Raw genomic sequence first — 17,135 nt, forward strand, 5'->3', positions numbered from 1 at the left:
ACTAAAAATAAATAAAAACTTGCAAAAATTTAGAAAACACCAAAAATATTTCTTTTAATATGTGTAGTAAGCATGGCGTAAGTTTTTCCTTGTTGAGATGATAAATAGTTGCTCTGTTAATTTTCTTCGTATGCTTAGTTACAACTTTATGCTCTATCTAGTTTTGGGTTTGTTGGCTTAAAATGTTCAAACCTTAAGCTTGAAACTTGTGGGGCTATGCAAAAATATATGAAGGATATGGGGCTATGCAAAAAGAAAATAAAAGATGCATATCCAAAGAAGGTATTCCACATGCTTCGGCATGTCAAAAAAAAAGAATAAAAGATGCATACCCAAAGAAGGTATGCCACATGCTTAGGCATGTCAAAAAAAAAAGAGATAGCCCCTTATCGAAAAAGAAAGAAAAAGAGAGATGGTGCATACAAAGGAGTTCATACACCATCCAACAAAATTATCCACACACTTGCACATCTTGATCAAAGTTTATGGCTTGTTTCTCCTTTGGATCCGGTCTTTGACTTAGCAAAACATGAGAAGCAAGTATGCCTTCAAATCCTTCATACCTACAGCTCCACAAAAATAGCCATTAGAGATAGGTTGAGGAAGTAAGGCACAATAAAATCCTTGGTGAGGAATTATACACATTGAGCGATCTGAGAGATCATCCGAGGAACTTTATAAATTTCTTTTAAAAACTTTACAAAAACCTCCGGATTGACGGTTGAACTAAAGAGAAAGAAATATGAGCACTATATGATATCGTTCTGACTCTCAACCGCCAAAGATGAGGTGAAGCTATAAGCTCCACAGGAGTAAGGTAAGAGGTAAGAACAAAGGCCAACTTATTCAAAATCAAGGTAAGAAGCATTTGGTTGTGCCTAAGTATAAGTTGGAAATTTAACATTGTAGCAACTCCTGATCAACAACGAGCGCCTTGTTTTGCTCGGGACGAGCAAAAGGCTAGCTTGGGGGTGTTGTTGACGGTCGTTAAGTGCGAAACATGACCGTCAACTATACTCATAAAAGAAGGAAAACTATACTGTAACACCCCTGTGTTAATCGTACTCGCTAACCACGTGTTTAATCGCTAATCCTGGCTTAAGCGCGTCAATAGCGTTAACCGAGACCGCGTTTTAAACATTGTCTTAGCCGTGTTCGGCTACGTTTTTCTCAATGATCCGAGCTCCAAATCAACTTTCGCCCAAAACTAAAGTTGTTGATCTTCTTTTGCTCTACAACTTTTATTTTGGCTAAATTTCAAGTTCCTATATCAAAATTTGAGTTTTGGAGGGTCAAACTCGAGTCAAATTGATTCAAACGGGTACACAGTGCTTCTCCTGTACACAACTGTGCAGCCCCGATGCCATATCGGCGTTTAGCCGCCAGCGAGCGACGCCACGCATCGGCAATCGCGCCTCGACGCCGCTCTTCTCCTCGTGCAGGCCTGGAAACTTCCCGTTCCGTCCATTCCATTCCCCTTCCTCGCGATGCAGTGGAGCCGAGCAACCCTAGCCCGCCGCTCGCCGCGCCGGCGTTCATGCCGACCATCCATCGCCACTGTGCTTCGATTCGCTGCGCCCCAAGCCGAGTAACCTCGCCCTCCACCTTCACCGCCCCTCCCTGAGCCCGTTCAACCTTTTTCCAATCCGAATCGAGACGCAGACCGCAGTCCGCCATTACCGTTCGTCCCGGAGCTTCGCCCCCTCCGTCGAGCTCCCACCTCTGATGCACCTCCGCCCGAATCGAGAGCTCCGTAAGCTTCCCCACGCCCTACTCCTCCTCCCCGTCCTTTTCCCCACGCGAATCCGCCGCCACCGCCGCCGATTTGCCGCCGCGCCGCGCGCGCACGCTGCGGGGCTGCCCTGCGCCAGCTCGCGGGCCACCGCCGCGCGCCCCACCGCCGCCTGGCCACCCTGGTCGCGTCCACGCCCCGCCTCTCCGCTGCCCAGCGCCGCGCCGGCTGGAACGTCGCGCGCCGCCACCGCCCTTGGCCTTGCGCCGCCGCGAGATGCTGCGCAAGCTCCCCCCAGCGCCTCCCCACGAGCCATCGGCCGCCCTGCACCCCCGGCCACCCCGGGCCGCGGCTTGGCCCAGCCGCGCCGCCGGCCGGCCACCGCCGGTGAGGCAGCGCCGCCGCGGTTGGCCTGGCCACGCGCCGGCCGTCGCGCGGGGCAGAATAGGGGAGGGGGCGCCTTGGAGCTGGGCTGGCATCCACTTACATGTGGGGCCCGGCTGTCAGCCCCCCTTTAATGTTTTTCATTTATTTTATTTCGGCTGAAATTTCTTAATTGCATAGAAATTCGCATAAAAATCCTAAAAATGCAAAATTAAATTTGTTAGTTTTCTTAGATCTAGAACTTCAGAGGAAAAATATTCATGCATGTCAAATGTCAGTTTTATCCCTGGTAGAATTTACTTTGTGTTTGAGCTTGTTTATTTGTTATATGCAGTTCTGTTGATCTAAAAATTCTGAAATTAATTTAGTAGCCTCATCTTTTCATGTGTAACCCACTGTAAAATTTTCATGACTTGTTGCTGTATACTTTTGTGTAGATCTATTTGAGTTTGGTTTAGCTCGCTAGGGCTAAAATAAATACTTTCTGTCATCAATAAAAGCTGAAATAATTCTGTGGCATGTTTTATCAATATCACGTTAAGCTGGTAAATTTTTGTTGCTAGAGCATGTATGAAAGTTAGGTTTTTGCTTTTATATTGCCCCTAGCTATGCTCTTTTCTTTATTAAATGTTGTTAGTTAATTATTTCATGCATGCGTAACCTCAACCAAGCAAGCTTCTGTCTTAATCCATGCTACTCTAACCAAGTTTAATAGTTGTTGTTTTGAAGGAAACACTTCAGGCTAAAATATTTTTGAAGCCTTGAAACCAATTATCAGCACCTGCACCCTTTTGGTTTTAGCCTTGTTGTTATGATTACTCAATTAATGTTGGTCGGTCTTTATTGTGGCTCATTTTGCATTGTAATGCATTGCCTTGCATCTTGAGCACTCATGCGCCACACTGTGTCCTAACTGTTGCAAGGCATTCTTTTCCATACGTGTAGACGCCACGAACGAAGCCGCCTACGAGCTGATCGCCGAGCCGATCCAGGAGCCGCAAGCGGGAGAGCAGCAGGAGGACGCAGTCGAGCCCACTTCAGAAGAAGTTGCTAACCCCGCTGACCTGCAAGGCAAGCCCCGGAGCATAACCCATAAATTCAGTCTATTAATGTTTAATTAAGTAATTGTGCATTTATGTTCTAGGAATTGTATGGAACCATAGTATGCATGTTTTTCTTAGGTACCCGTGAGTCTATACTAGTATGCAGGTGTCAATAGAAATGCTCTGCTAAGTAGGATTTCGGTAGAAGTCAAGTGATTGCTGTCACTCGCGAGTTTTAGGATCTTGATTCCTTAGCTATGGCTTCGATATGAGTTGATGAGTAAAGAGAATTGGAGACAGGCCGGGAATGAGTTGGAGTATTGCTATGGAATAGATGAGAAAATGAACTTCCGCCTGTGTCGATTGAGGACCGTACCGTTGTTGGCCCTGATGACTGAGGATTGAACAGTACTAACCACATGCCGGAAGTAGGAGGTAGTCGAAACCGGTAAGCTAATTACCTGATTTGCAACGATACTTTGAATCGCGACCCGCTACTCTGGGAGTGGAATGATGGCGGGTGTTGGATAGTATGTCGCCTCCGGGTTCTCCGGAAGTTCGCCGTGAGGGACCCTTCACCCGGGTTTTGGCAGGCGTGATTCAGACGTCGGGGTGATTATGGGAACAGTTGACGTGTGTGGCCCGACGGGGGTTTCACGTGTCGTGTGAGTTAGGTCCACCTTGCAAGGTTAAATCGGATCGATTCGCTGTGACTCGCGGATATGAGAGCCTTGGTCACTGCGTCACATCGTAGTAAGAAGTGGAATAAGCATTGAAAGGTGAAGATGGAATGTTGTATCTGTTGTTTTGAAGAATTAATCTGATCTACCATGTGTGCTCTAGATGTTTAGGCGAATATAGTTAGTACTCGCTGTACTAAATGGAGCTAAAATATCGAAAGTAAGGATTCACTTCTAGCAGCCTTTCAGCAAAAGAACTCCAGAGCCAAAAAGTTTTGCATGTCTAGGTAATGGGCTAAGTATACCCAAAGTCAGGTAAGCCTTGCTGAGTATTAGTATACTCAGGGTTGCTGTTGTAACCCTCCTGAGCAGGTTGTGTCCCCGCTGACTTCGAGGAGGTTTGTGCGTCCTGGATTGGACAACCACTTCCTCCTGGGTGGACCGTCGAGTGGGCCCCGTCTTCCCCGTGAAGATCGGGTAGGTTGGCATCACATCGGTGGGCAGGATGTGGAGCTCACCTTGTATCGTCGTCGTGGTTATCGTATTGTATTTCGAACTGGGTTTTAAACTTCCGCTGTGTTTGAACTCTGTCATTTGTACTTAAAGCTTTTATGTAAAACATGTGTTGTAAATTAATTTGAAGATTTCTGTATGCTGGTATCACCTGTGCTTGTCTTCGTACAGGTCTACTAGTGCAATTGTGATCCTGGAGTACAGTAGTTTAATCGGGATTTACCCGACAGCCTGTCAGATTACACCGATTTAAGTGCACAGTGACTTGATTAAGTATTAAGATGATGGTTAGCGCACTTAAGCCGGTTTAATTTGGACGGTGCTGCTACATATACCTCTTAGTCGCATATTTGTATCACTAACCTAGCTCCACAGTTGTTTTCGAAGATTTATGTTTTTAGGAGCACAAGTCCGGAATAAGAAGAAAACATGTTAAATACGCAGACAAAGTCGCAAACGTGTCCTGCGTAACACATGCAAAAGAGGCACACAAACCAGACCAAACCGACCAACCAAGCCCCGGCACTGACCATCTGACATCAGGACCCACCAAGCAGTGTACCAGAGAAGGACGGTGGCCAGAGGCCGACCCCACCTATAAGGTTTTCCCGCTGAATTTTGGCGGGAAGACTGATCTTATCCTCCCAATGGCGGTTTGGCATGTTTCCATGTATAGAGATGGCGGGAACCGACCTCTCAAGCTATAAAAGGGGCCTCCCACCACTCTCACCACACACCACTTGAAAGCCTCTCTCTCACACTCATTTGTGACTTGTACTCCTTAGGGTAGTGGAGCTAGGCTAGTACTTCATCTCCTTAGCGAATCCAGTCGTCCTCGGGGTCGGCGAGCAATCCTCGGCCTCTTGTATGGCTTTGTATTCCAACTTTCGTTATGCTATTCATATTGAGTTCATTCTTGATTATCTTGCTATGTTAGTAGCTTGCTTAGCCTTGATCTGTGCTTTATCAAGTTATACTAGTTGCTTGCTTAGACTAGATGATCTGGATAAGGATATCGGTTCGTTTTGCTTTCGGGCTTGCCTTAGCATCTTACCTGTCCATCCGATGGGTGGGGGGCCCGGGGGTGCTAGGGTAGTGACTTCATATGCGGGCATGGTGCCCGGGTATGCGGGATCCTTCGGATATGACGGTGCTCCACAGTGTGACTGGGGTAGACCGCAGGTGGTGACAGCCCTATCGGTCCGCCGGGAAGCTGTTTCCCGGTTAGTGTACTCCCCGACATTCGGGTATCGTGTAGGAGTTCATACAAAAATAAAACGGGACTGGATGTTCTCCAGTGCGGGTCATTCTCCCAAATGTCCCTAATTTCCCGACACCTGTAGTTCTAAGCATGTGGCTAATGTAACTTATCTGCTAACATGAATAGTATACTAGGAATCTTTGCCTATGCTCCCACCAACCTTAGGATTGCTTGTTTATTCTTTATTCATGAGAGTAGGGTGTTCTGTGTGTGTCACATTACCTCTGATTATCCATTATTTATCACTTACCCCTGTATAGTAAGTAGTCTTCATCTTACTTCATACGTGTCATGGTTATGAAACTGTAAATAAATTTTACACAACCTAGCCATCCCTAGGGACAATATAAATAACGATATCCTGAATACTTCCGGGTGAAATGCTACAACAGTATATCCGTGCGCTTGCGGATCTTCCTATAAAGGTTAAGACATACCAACACCATCATTTCTGGCGCCGTTGCTAGGAACTAACCCCTCCTAGTAGCAATGGTAAGAAATGCCAACATGGATCCGCGCTGGCGCCCCCACCCTCCCTGCGTAGGAGCTGCGCCGGCGCCCCTTCACCACCTCCGTCCGGATCTGTGCCGCCGCCCTGCAGGAGAACGCTACTTCACCAACGCCACAACATGCACAACTCCGGTGACCTGAGGGCATGCGTGCTCCTTGAACTAGCTATCATGGCAAAGGATGCTGCTGTCAGTGCCATGCATGGCAGATGGGGCGGTGGTGCAGAAGATAGAGCAGACAGTGAAAAGGAGGATGAATATCGAAGGGATAAGGAAGGTGAATGAGTGGTTGAGAGCATTCGGTCGATTTGGTCCATGTAAAAAATAGAGAGAAAATCTGCTCTATGACTAGTGGGACCTATTATGAGGCTCTGTATAAGTGTATATCAATGATCATAAGATTTATTTTAGTTGTAACAATGTATGTGATATGTAAATAATATTTGATATGTAAATAATATCCATAGCCTCAGGGGTATTTCAGATATTTTACCATTCAACTCAGAGAATCGACTCAAAATAATCAGGATTGTCAAACGCCCAGCTTATCCAGACAGCCGATTCTCCACACAGCTGACTATCTCAGAATCTTGATTATCAAAAAAGCGAGATCTAGAAAAGCGGAAACATACAGAACCAATGTGATGAACTGCTGAATTATTTGCTGATACCATGTGATGGCGAATGAAAAGACAGTTAACTTTCATATATTGTCAGCTGAACATATTATTACAGAAGAAACATTGTGGGCTTGCACCAATGCACGGATAGCAGACAAAACAATATGAAAACGCTTCCTGCATCAATTAGCCATTCATGAAAGCAACATTTTCAATCTGCTTCTTCATTTATGTGCTCTTTATCATTCTAACTGCCGGTGATATGAATAGCAGAGAAAACAATATGAAAATGATTCGAGAGTGTTCTAGAGGAAACTTAGAAAAGCACATTGCTTGCATCGTTCAGTGTTGACCAAAGTTAGCGATAGATACGGTGGCCTGCAGTCGGTGTGACCCTGTGTGGCCTGGGACAGTATGCATATGGATGCTTTATGTGTACAGGTATAAAATTGCATTCAACTGGAACTATAGCAGCCGCTGAAACATTATAAATGGAATAGTAAAAATGCGATGCTACGACCAGTCCAAACATGTGCTTCGTGCCCGTCGATTGCGACCACGTAGAGTCCAGTGGCGGCGTCCAGGACGGCTGACCGCAAAAGTTCGTTGCATTTAAATCGAACTAGCCGCCGCTGAAAAATCAACTAGCCGGCGCGGAGGCAAAGGGGGGCTGGCAGTGGCAGGAGCCATGCATGCACCCTCCCTTAGCCGAGCAAGTCAACTGGTCGTAGAAAATCACATGATTTGTTGAGACGGTATGAGCTAGCATGTTGCATCCTGCCCGTCACCTTTCGCATTTTTATTGTGGTGTACTCCTGGTAAAGAAAGTCATTTTGGATAAAATTTGAGTCAAACATTAAAAATATAAATCATCAATAATTTTTAAGTTGTTGAGTTTACAAATATGAAAATTATATGAATAAATTTGTCTTCAAAAATATTTTTATAAAAATTTACATACATTTTTTTATAAATATTTTTTTTTAAATAAGAGGTTAAAATTATATTTTGAAGACTGTGTCACTATCCTAAATCCTAAATGATTTCCCTGACACGGAGGGAGCACTGGTGACCCACCCGTCATCTCGGCTCTCTATATAAACCACAGCATCCTCATCGCCCTCGAAACATAGAGAGAAAATATGCTCTATGACTAGTGGGACCTATTATGAGGCTCTGTATAAGTGTATATCAATGATCATAAGATTTATTTTAGGTTTTTTTTGCGAACCAAGATGTAGATTATATTAAAACAGTGGCAAACACAGTACATCCTAGTTTTGCAAAGACAACCCTAAGGAAAGCACAAATGACAACCAGGTCCTTGCATATCGTCTTCCACCTCCAGACAGGGAAGCGCGACTGCCTCCGCGGACTCCAAGCATCGTCCAAGAACTTGAAACCACCTATCAAACCGAAGCAAATCGAGAGGTGGACACCCAGAGGTAAACTGCAAGAGATCCGCGATAGGAGGACATCAGTCGTCGACCTCATCGATTTGACCCTCCATCCGCCATCTTCTGCCTCAACCCGAGAAGCTTCGGAGCACCGCAGAAGAATGCGAAGAACAGCCCGCACTTGCACCGCCATGGAGGCCATCCCCATGGAGCCCAGAGCACACCACCAACATGGCCACGTACACAGGCAAAGGACTGGCGCCGTCGACGAACTCAACAGCCCGAAGAGAAGGACCAGACCCACCAAGGAGGATCCCAGAAGGAACAGCAGTGAATCTGACCACAAAGCACCTAACCCTGGGAGGGGAAGAGCAACAACCCCAGCCATTATTAGGTAAAAGGAGGCCCACCTCGTGCTGACAACCTTGACGAAGCCGGAGCAGGAACCGCGTTCACGCCGACGCCTGCCGGCAGCAGAACAGCAGAAGAGGCCAAACCTCCCTGAAGGTCCAACACCAGGGACCATCGGGAACAAAAGAAGCCGCCATGGAGCAAGCCTTGCCGCCGTCGTCGTCGCCGCCGCGCACAGAAAGCCCCGGCGCGCACTGCCGTCGCCTCCGCCCGCGGTAAAGACAACCCCGACCGCCCACCGGCAAACCTAGCCTACTAGAAAGAACCTAATGTACAACTAGCAGCTATAGCTATACCGGGCGCCGATCCGCTCGATTCCCCCCGCACCGCCATCGCCGGCGGGGGAATCGAGCGGATCGACGCCGGAGCACCGTCGCCCTTCGTTCGTCTTTTCCGAGACTGTAGCGGAGAAGAGGAAAGAAGGGGAAAGACAGGATTCATCCTAAGATTTATTTTAGTTGTAACAATGTATGTGATATGTAAATAATATTTGATAGTTCCTGTGTTTTAATCCATAGCCTCAGGGGTATTTCAGACATTTTACCATTCAACTCAGAGAATCGACTCAAAATAATCAGGATTGACAAACACCCAGCTTATCCAGACAGCCGATTCTCCACACAGCTAACTTATCTCAGAATCTTGATTATCAAAAAAGCGAGATCTAGAAAAGTGGAAACAAACAGAGCCAATGGGATGAACTGCTGAATTATTTGCTGATACCATGTGCTGGCGAATGAAAAGACAGTTAACTTTCATATATTGTCAGCTGAACATATTATTACAGAAGAAACTTTGTGGCCTTGCACCAATGCATGGATAGCAGACAAAACAATATGAAAACGCTTCCTGCATCAATTAGCCATTCATGAAAGCAACATTTTCAATCTGCTTCTTCATTTATGTGCTCTTTTTCATTCTAACTGCCGGTCATATGAATAGCAGAGAAAACAATATGAAAATGATTCGAGCGTGTTCTAGAGGAAACTTAGAAAAGCACATTGCTTGCATTGTTCAGTGTTGACCAAAGTTAGCGATAGATACGGTGGCCTACAGTCGGTGTGACCCTGTGTGGCCTGCGACTGTATGCATATGGATGCTTTATGTGTACAGGGATAAAATTGCATTCAACTGGAACTATAGCAGCCGCTGAAACATTATAAATGGAATAGTAAAAATGCGATGCTACGACCAGTCCAAACATGTGCTTCGTGCCCGTCGATTGCGACCACTTAGCTTAGAGCCCAGGGGCGGCGTCCAGGACGGCTGACCGCAAAAGTTGCATTTAATTCGAACTAGCCGCCGCTGAAAAATCAACTAGCCGGCGCGGAGGCAAAGGGGGGCTGGCAGTGGCAGGAGCCATGCATGCACCCTCCCGTAGCCGAGCAAGTCAACTGGTCGTAGAAAATCACATGATTTGTTGAGACGGTATGAGCTAGCATGTTGCATCCTGCCCGTCACCTTTCGCATTTTTATTGTGGTGTACTCCCTCCGTATTAGTAAAGGAAGTCATTTTGGATAAAATTTGAGTCAAACATTAAAAATATAAATCATCAATAATTTTTAAGTTGTTGGGTTTACAAATGTGAAAAATATATTAATAAATTTATCTTCAAAAATAATTTTATAAAAATTTACATATATCATTTTTTATAAATATTTTTAAAAAAATAAGAGGTTAAAATTGTATTTTGGAAACTGTACCACTATCCTAAACGATTTCCCCAATACGGAGGGAGTACTGGTGACCCACCCGTCATCTCGGCTCTCTATATAAACCACAGCATCCTCATCGCCCTCGAAACATCGGCCGGTACGGTCTCTGCTGCTAAGTCTGGAAAACTTTTAGCGGGGGCTGTGTGTGGCGGCCATGACGTCGTTGAGCCTTGCCACCTCGCTTCATCTCGCGTTGTTTGGGCAGCGGTGCCCCGCTGCTCGTCGACCTCGATCGGTAGCCGCGCGGGCGCCGCCGCCGCAGAGCCACCGCTTTCGCCGCCAGCCTCAGCTGTCGCTGCAGCCGCCGCGCGCGGGGCGGACTGCCGGCTCGCACGCCGTGCGCCGCGCCGCCGCGGGAGTGCTGGAGCGGCGTCAGAAGCATGCGCAGGAGGACAGGGCGACGGCGATCAGAGAGCGGCTCCTGGGCGCCGACGCGCCGCCGCCCTCGGCGTACGACACGGCGTGGGTCGCGATGGTGCCGGCGCCGGCGGGGTCCCCTCCTGCGCCGCGCTACCCGGGGTGCGTGGACTGGATCCTGCGGAACCAGCGACGGGACGACGGGTCGTGGGGGCCCGGCGACCCCTCGCTGAGCAAGGACGCGCTCTCGTCCACGCTGGCGTGCGTGCTCGCCCTCCGGAAGTGGGGCGCCGGCGGCGACGCCGTCGAGAGAGGTACGTTGCCAACTAGCCATTCCGCGGCCGGCCGCCGCCTATGCATAATGCCGTCGTCTTTACATGCGCCGTTGCTCCAGGGCTCCGTTTCATCGGGCGCAACTGGTCCTGCGTGACGGACGGCAGCTGCGACGCGCCGGCCGGGTTCGGCGTCATCTTCCCCGGCATGGTCGCGCACGCCATCAGCATGGGGCTGGAGATCCCCCTGGTCCCCCAAGCCGACGTCGACGCCGTCCTGCGGCTGCGCTACAGTGAGCTCATCAGAGGGTTCGTCGGTCTCTTCCTCGTCGCCATCCGTGCCACCGGACAGCACTAACTCTCTGCTCTCGCCGATCAACTCAACAGAATGGCTGCTTCTGGAGGTAGCCAAGCTTTCATGGCCTACATGGCAGAAGGTTTGGGGGACTTACTGGACTGGGACCAGGCGGCGGCGGCCTACCAGAGGAAGAACGGGTCCTTCTTCGACTCGCCGGCCGCGACGGCGGCCGCCGCGATCCACAGCCACAACGACCGAGCGCTCGACTACTTGGACTCGGTCGTCGGCGAGTTCGGCAGCGCAGGTGCAAAACTAAGCTTAGTTTACACTTGCTAAGGAAGATCAGATTTGTAGCTAGCTACTAGCTAGTAACGAACATTCATGGCGGCGGCGACCATCACTTGCTGCAGTGCCCACCGTGTATCCTCGGAGCGCCTACTCCCGGCTTCGCATGGTGGACACTCTGGAGAAGATGGGCATCTCAAGGAGCTTCTTGTCAGAGATAAACACCACACTCGACATGATATACAGGTGGCGACTACGTACAGTTCATTGACTTGTAGCTTGACTGCATTGTTAGTAGACCTCACTTATTATCGGGGGTGGGTCCAAGTTAGGTCAAAAGACTTACTACTTTTTTCTTCGGCCTAATGCTAGCTGTCTTGACCCGACCATGAAGCTATGTTTTTTTTACCTCAGCCCATTCCGATACGTGATTGGATCCGATTCAGACTAGGTTAGGAAAATTTTGATTTTTTTTTTCTTTTAAGAAATGCTATTATTTCCACGTATTTTACGGTGAATGTTAGTTGCATGAAACATAATGTTCATATTGCGGTGGAAATTTTATATCCGAGAGTCAAACGACTTGATTAGTTTTTTCACATATTTTTCAATATTGCACCTATAGATTTTTGATGTTGCAATGGAGCGTCTGATAAGAAAGTTACCATCGGACGTCCATACGCTAGCAAGGCTTTTTATGACCGGGTCAAACTAGCTATGTTGGGCTTTTTACTTTTTCAGACTTAGATAAAAATTATTATATGCCGGCCTGATCCCATTTTTATGACGGGTATTAATTTCAATCCTAGCTAGCTTGTCCAGCAAATTGCTCATATCAGAGTCCTAGCTTGTCCAGCAAATTGCTCCGATCTAATTGTTAGAATTGCCCGCAGGTCCTGGCTCGCTAACGATGAGGAGATCATGCTGGACATGGCGACATGCGCGATGGCGTTCCGCCTCCTGCGTTTGCATGGATACGATGTCTCCTCCGGTAAGCTAAAGACCTCCAGTCTCCTGCTTGGTTTTGGTTAAAAATCCTCGCATTCGGATCGAAATCACCAAACTGAACGCAAAGCGTCGTCGTGGCGCAGATGGGTTGGCCCAATTCAGCAACGAGTCCAGTTTCCATGGTTCAATCCAGGGCCATCTCAACGACACCGAGGCGTTGCTAGAGCTGCTGAAAGCCTCGCACGTCCAGATCACGGACGACGAGCTGGTCCTGGAGAGCATCGGCTCCTGGTCGTCCCAGCTCCTGAAGCAACAGCTGTGTTCCGGCAGGATATCCAGACATGTTGACCCTGCTGAGGTAGCCGCTGCTATTGAATCTCTGCGACAAGGAAGCATTAGGACCCCTTTTCGATCTAGCGATTTGGTGGTCGGTGCGTTAGTTTCGTATGTGTGGGATGTTATATATGTTTTGTTTCCAGGTTGAACATGTGCTCAAATTTCCCTTTTACTCCAACGTGGACCGGCTAGAGCACAGGTGGAACATCGAACACTTCAAGAAGCAGAACTTCCAGAAGCTGAAGTCGGAATACCGGTGAGAAGAGATACATCATTGATTGTCGCCCTAGATTTTATTATATTATATTATATTATATTATTTATTTATTTATACATATAGATATATACATATATATATATATAGATATATACATATGTATATATCTATATATATGTATATATACAATTATACATACATGCATATACGCGCACACACACATACATAATATAGCATCTGATGATTGATCTGATGAGATTTTAATCCCGTCCATCGATGGATCCGTCGTCGGATCAGCACTTGTGACGCAGATGAAGAAATTATGTCGCTAGCTGTGGATGAGTTCCACTCTTGTCAGGCTGCTTACCAAGAAGAGCTTCGGTGCATCGAGAGGTCCGGATCTCAAGAACTCCATCAACCCTCCTCATCGCTGGGGATGAGATGAGGAATTGAAATTCCCGCTCTACAAACCAGTGGGGATGAGATTAAACTGATCAAAACTTTTATTTTTTTTCCCCTCTACGATCCATCCATCTCTTTAACGTTTAAACAGGTGGGTGAAAGAAGTGAGGCTGGACGAGCTGGACTACGCGAGAGTGATGCCGCTGATCTGCCTGCTTCCGTCCGCTTCCACCATGTTCCCCGCCGAGCTGTCCGAGGCTCGCATCGTGGCAGCCAAGACCAACATCCTGGCAACCATCGTCGACGACCTCTTCGACGTCGGGGAGTCGAGGGAGGAGATGGAGAACCTCGTCACCTTGATCGAGATGTACCTGCCTCGGCCACACCTTAGAGATAACCTATCCTTCACCAGCTGATGCTTCGGTTCCTTCTGATCTGATGATGAATGGGTATGCAGGTGGGATGCGTACGAACGAGTTGGCTTCTTCTCGGAGCGTGTGGAGATCGTCTTCCGCGCCGTCTACGACACGAGCAACGACATCGCGGTGAGGGCCGCGGCGGTGCAGAACCGCAACATCATCCACCACATCGCCGAACGGGTAAGCCACGGCTCCATTAATTCCAGCAACGACGGACATCGATCAAGATCGAGCTAGCTCTAGCTGATGATGACAACGCTCTCTCTCTCTCTCTCTCTCTCTCTCTCTCGAACACGTGCACGTGCAGTGGGCGGAGTTGGCTAGGGTCATGATGGTGGAGGCGGAGTGGCGAATGAGCGGGCACACGCCGTCCATGGACGAGTACATGGCCGTCGCGGAGCCGTCCTACGCGCTGGGCACCACCGTCCTCACGTTCCTCTACTTCGTCGGGCCGGAGCTCTCGGAGGACGTGGTCCGAGGCTCGGAGTACGGCGAGCTGTTCCGGCACATAAACATCTGCGGCCGCCTCCTGAACGACCTCCAGTCGTACGAGAGGGAGAAAGACCAGGGGAAGATCAACAGCGTCCTGCTGCTCGCCGGCCGCCTCGGCGGCTCCGTCGAGGCGGCCAAGGCGGAGCTGAGGAGCGTCATCGCGGCGTCCAGGAGAGCGCTGCTGCGGATGCTGGTCCGTGACGGCGGTGAGGTGCCATGGCAGTGCCGGCGGGAGTTCTGGAACATCTCTAAGGTGGTGCACCTCATCTACATGGAGGTGGACGGCTACGCGTCGCCCAAGGAGATGATGCGAGCGTCGAACGAGGTGATGATCGAGCCACTGCGGGTAGTGAGGAAGACGAAGACCCACACCCCAGTGGAGTCCTATAAATTTGGGCAGGCTTGCTTGTCATAATTAAGAAAAAAAAACTTTGGTATACACCAATAACTGAGAACTTGAGATGATGACAACCTAACTGAATATCAACAATCAATCAGCAATGGCAAGCATTGAAATACAGAAGAATTAAGCAGGCAATCGTCGCGCTTCATCAGGCCATGGTGGCAGTCTCACTTGATCCGGCCATGGTTTTAAATAGCGCGCTATAGGTTTTTTTTCAGAGGCACGCGCTGCAATGTGCTAATTATTCCGCTATTCATTGGAGAAATAAGAATCAAAATATATCTATGGTGAATCTACTATTAATAATCTATATTATACCTATTTCTAAAGCACGTAAGATTTCTACCTAAATTTTTGTTTGATCCACCTTGTGTTATTGACTGGTGAGCCTTAGTCTATCTCGTATGCGAGTCGGACTAACTCTCTGTTCATGACTCGATCACATAGATCTAGACAAATTAACGCACGAACAATAATATATCCAATAGTTATGCCAACTTCATCCGTAGCAACGCACTGGCATATTTGACTAGTTATTTAAAGAGACGCATACACGTGACAAGAGGTTACAATGCAATAAAATATATACATTGTCATCAAATATGCATAAATGTACAAATAATCAGCTTGTGAAAATCTCAAGCATTGGAAAGTGAAAATTGATAAATGTATTTTGCAAGCACTAAGTATGGCTACTCCCTCCATCTCGTAAAGACGACTCATTTAGCCTCCAAATTTTATCCCACAAAAATGGTTCGTTTAGATTGTAGTAAAGTCCATCTAATTTAAACAATATCAAATACTAAAAAATAATTGTATTGAGAAGGGCATGGAACCAATCAAATATTTAAGTAGATGTTACTTTTCTAGTTTCAATGTATTTGCATTTATTGAGGATTTAAGGAACTAAATAAACAGCACAATCTTCAATCACAACTGCAATTGTTAATTAGGAGTAATATGGTTATTTTTTATTAGTAGTAATATGTTTGAAATTTTCTAAACAAACAATCTTTATGAAATAGAGGAAGTACATACCATATATGGCTGCCGCCATAGCTCACTATACGCTCCGCCACTGCCGCTATTCATTCTGTTCACTTGGCTTGTCATCCAATCAGCAAGCAGTGCATTTGGCTTTTGGTGCGCTATTGCTATTTGGCTTAATCCATGTGTAATTTCGAATCTGGAGTAATGGACATGGGGCACGTACTCCTAGAGACGTAACACGTGTTCATAAAATTCCTTAGTTTTTTTGTGTTCTATGCATAACTAATTGAATAATTCTTTTTATAAGACCACTAAATCAAAATAGCTTCTACTATATCTCGCTATAGCTTTTTATACCGTTAAAGCCTTGGTTCATTCCAGCTCCACTCCAGACACCCGAGTACCTGTCATGCTGACGCAGTGGCCGGCAGCTCGTCCGCGCCGTGGCGGCCGGCGCCGCTCGGGCCGTCGGGTGCTTAAGGGACCAAACGGGCCGGTAGGGCCGGCCCGGCACGCCAAATTGGCCTCGGGCCATGCTCGTGCACAGTGCCTAGGCACGTGGGCCGGCCCGACCCGGCACGGATAAATAGTCGGGCCAATCGGGCCGGGCCTAATCATGCTGGGCCGTGCTGTGCTGGGCCGGCCCATTGGCCAACTATTGGGGGGAGGTGGAACGAAACGGCGGCCGCGGGAGGGAGTGGGTATGCGCGGGCGGGTAAGCGGATTCGGTAAGAAAAATTTTTAGTTTTAGGCACAAACATCCCCTCACATTGAGTTTTTATGAGTTGACATCTTCGTCCACCCCATCCGCCCTGACAGATGGTCCGACGTGAGGGGTACGATGGGCCCGATCTCGGTGAGAAAGATTTTCAATTATTTTCGATCTTTATAGTATATAGATTTTGAAAAAAAAACTTGTTAGACAATCTTGCACGTTCACCTATTCCTGGTTTAGGCTTTGTTTGCTTATATGTTCAGTTATATGAGATTCATAATAAGGGTTTGCTTGGAAGACCGGTATTAAAACCAAAACAAGTGTAAAGTGTAAAGTGCATCAGAGGGCCATCAACTTATAAGAGGATGTCATTTAGGTCCATCAACTTAGAAATTGCACTTATCGGTCCATACTCTATAAACGTGTAATTTGTGTCACTTAGGTCTACAAACTCTAAAAATTCATTAGTAGGTTCATAAACTTGTAGTTTGTTTCTCGTAATATGGGTGGAGAGGCGGAGGTGATGGCTTGGGAAAGGTGGAGGAGTTCACAGAGGACTCAACAACATGTGTAGGGGATATTATGTCCTCCGTGACATGGGTGGCCGGATATGGTGGCGCTAGGTGTTGTGGTGAAACATCTCATAATGGCGTTAGATTTGGGTCAGTCCAGAGTGGTTCTCAATGAGGAATTAAAGGATACTTATGGATAGCGATATTGGGGCGATCTTTGTGG

General features: G+C 47.5%; 1 protein-coding gene across 1 annotated transcript; it reads left to right on the top strand.

Annotated features, from left to right (window-relative positions):
* The first annotated feature begins 10,381 nt into the window (after positions 1-10,381).
* LOC120666048 (dolabradiene synthase KSL4, chloroplastic-like) lies at positions 10,382-14,987 on the top strand. The gene is made up of 11 exons (XM_039945838.1): positions 10,382-10,937; positions 11,018-11,204; positions 11,283-11,497; positions 11,604-11,724; positions 12,372-12,469; positions 12,570-12,784; positions 12,906-13,018; positions 13,277-13,372; positions 13,533-13,748; positions 13,839-13,980; positions 14,108-14,987. Exons 1-11 carry the CDS (start codon positions 10,421-10,423, stop codon positions 14,705-14,707), a joined length of 2,520 nt encoding a protein of 839 aa, XP_039801772.1. The 5' UTR covers positions 10,382-10,420; the 3' UTR covers positions 14,708-14,987.
* The last annotated feature ends 2,148 nt before the right edge of the window (positions 14,988-17,135 follow it).

This window comes from Panicum virgatum, chromosome 3N, assembly GCF_016808335.1.
Source record: "Panicum virgatum strain AP13 chromosome 3N, P.virgatum_v5, whole genome shotgun sequence".
Taxonomy (NCBI): domain Eukaryota; kingdom Viridiplantae; phylum Streptophyta; class Magnoliopsida; order Poales; family Poaceae; genus Panicum; species Panicum virgatum.

Bases quoted from the DNA above. Each gene is read 5' to 3' on its own strand.
- LOC120666048 (XM_039945838.1), top strand. From the start codon at position 10,421: ATGACGTCGTTGAGCCTTGCCACCTCGCTTCATCTCGCGTTGTTTGGG. The intron at 11,205-11,282 runs GTTCGTCGGTCT...TCAACTCAACAG, and splicing joins TACAGTGAGCTCATCAGAGG to AATGGCTGCTTCTGGAGGTA. The intron at 12,470-12,569 runs GTAAGCTAAAGA...GTCGTGGCGCAG, and splicing joins TGGATACGATGTCTCCTCCG to ATGGGTTGGCCCAATTCAGC.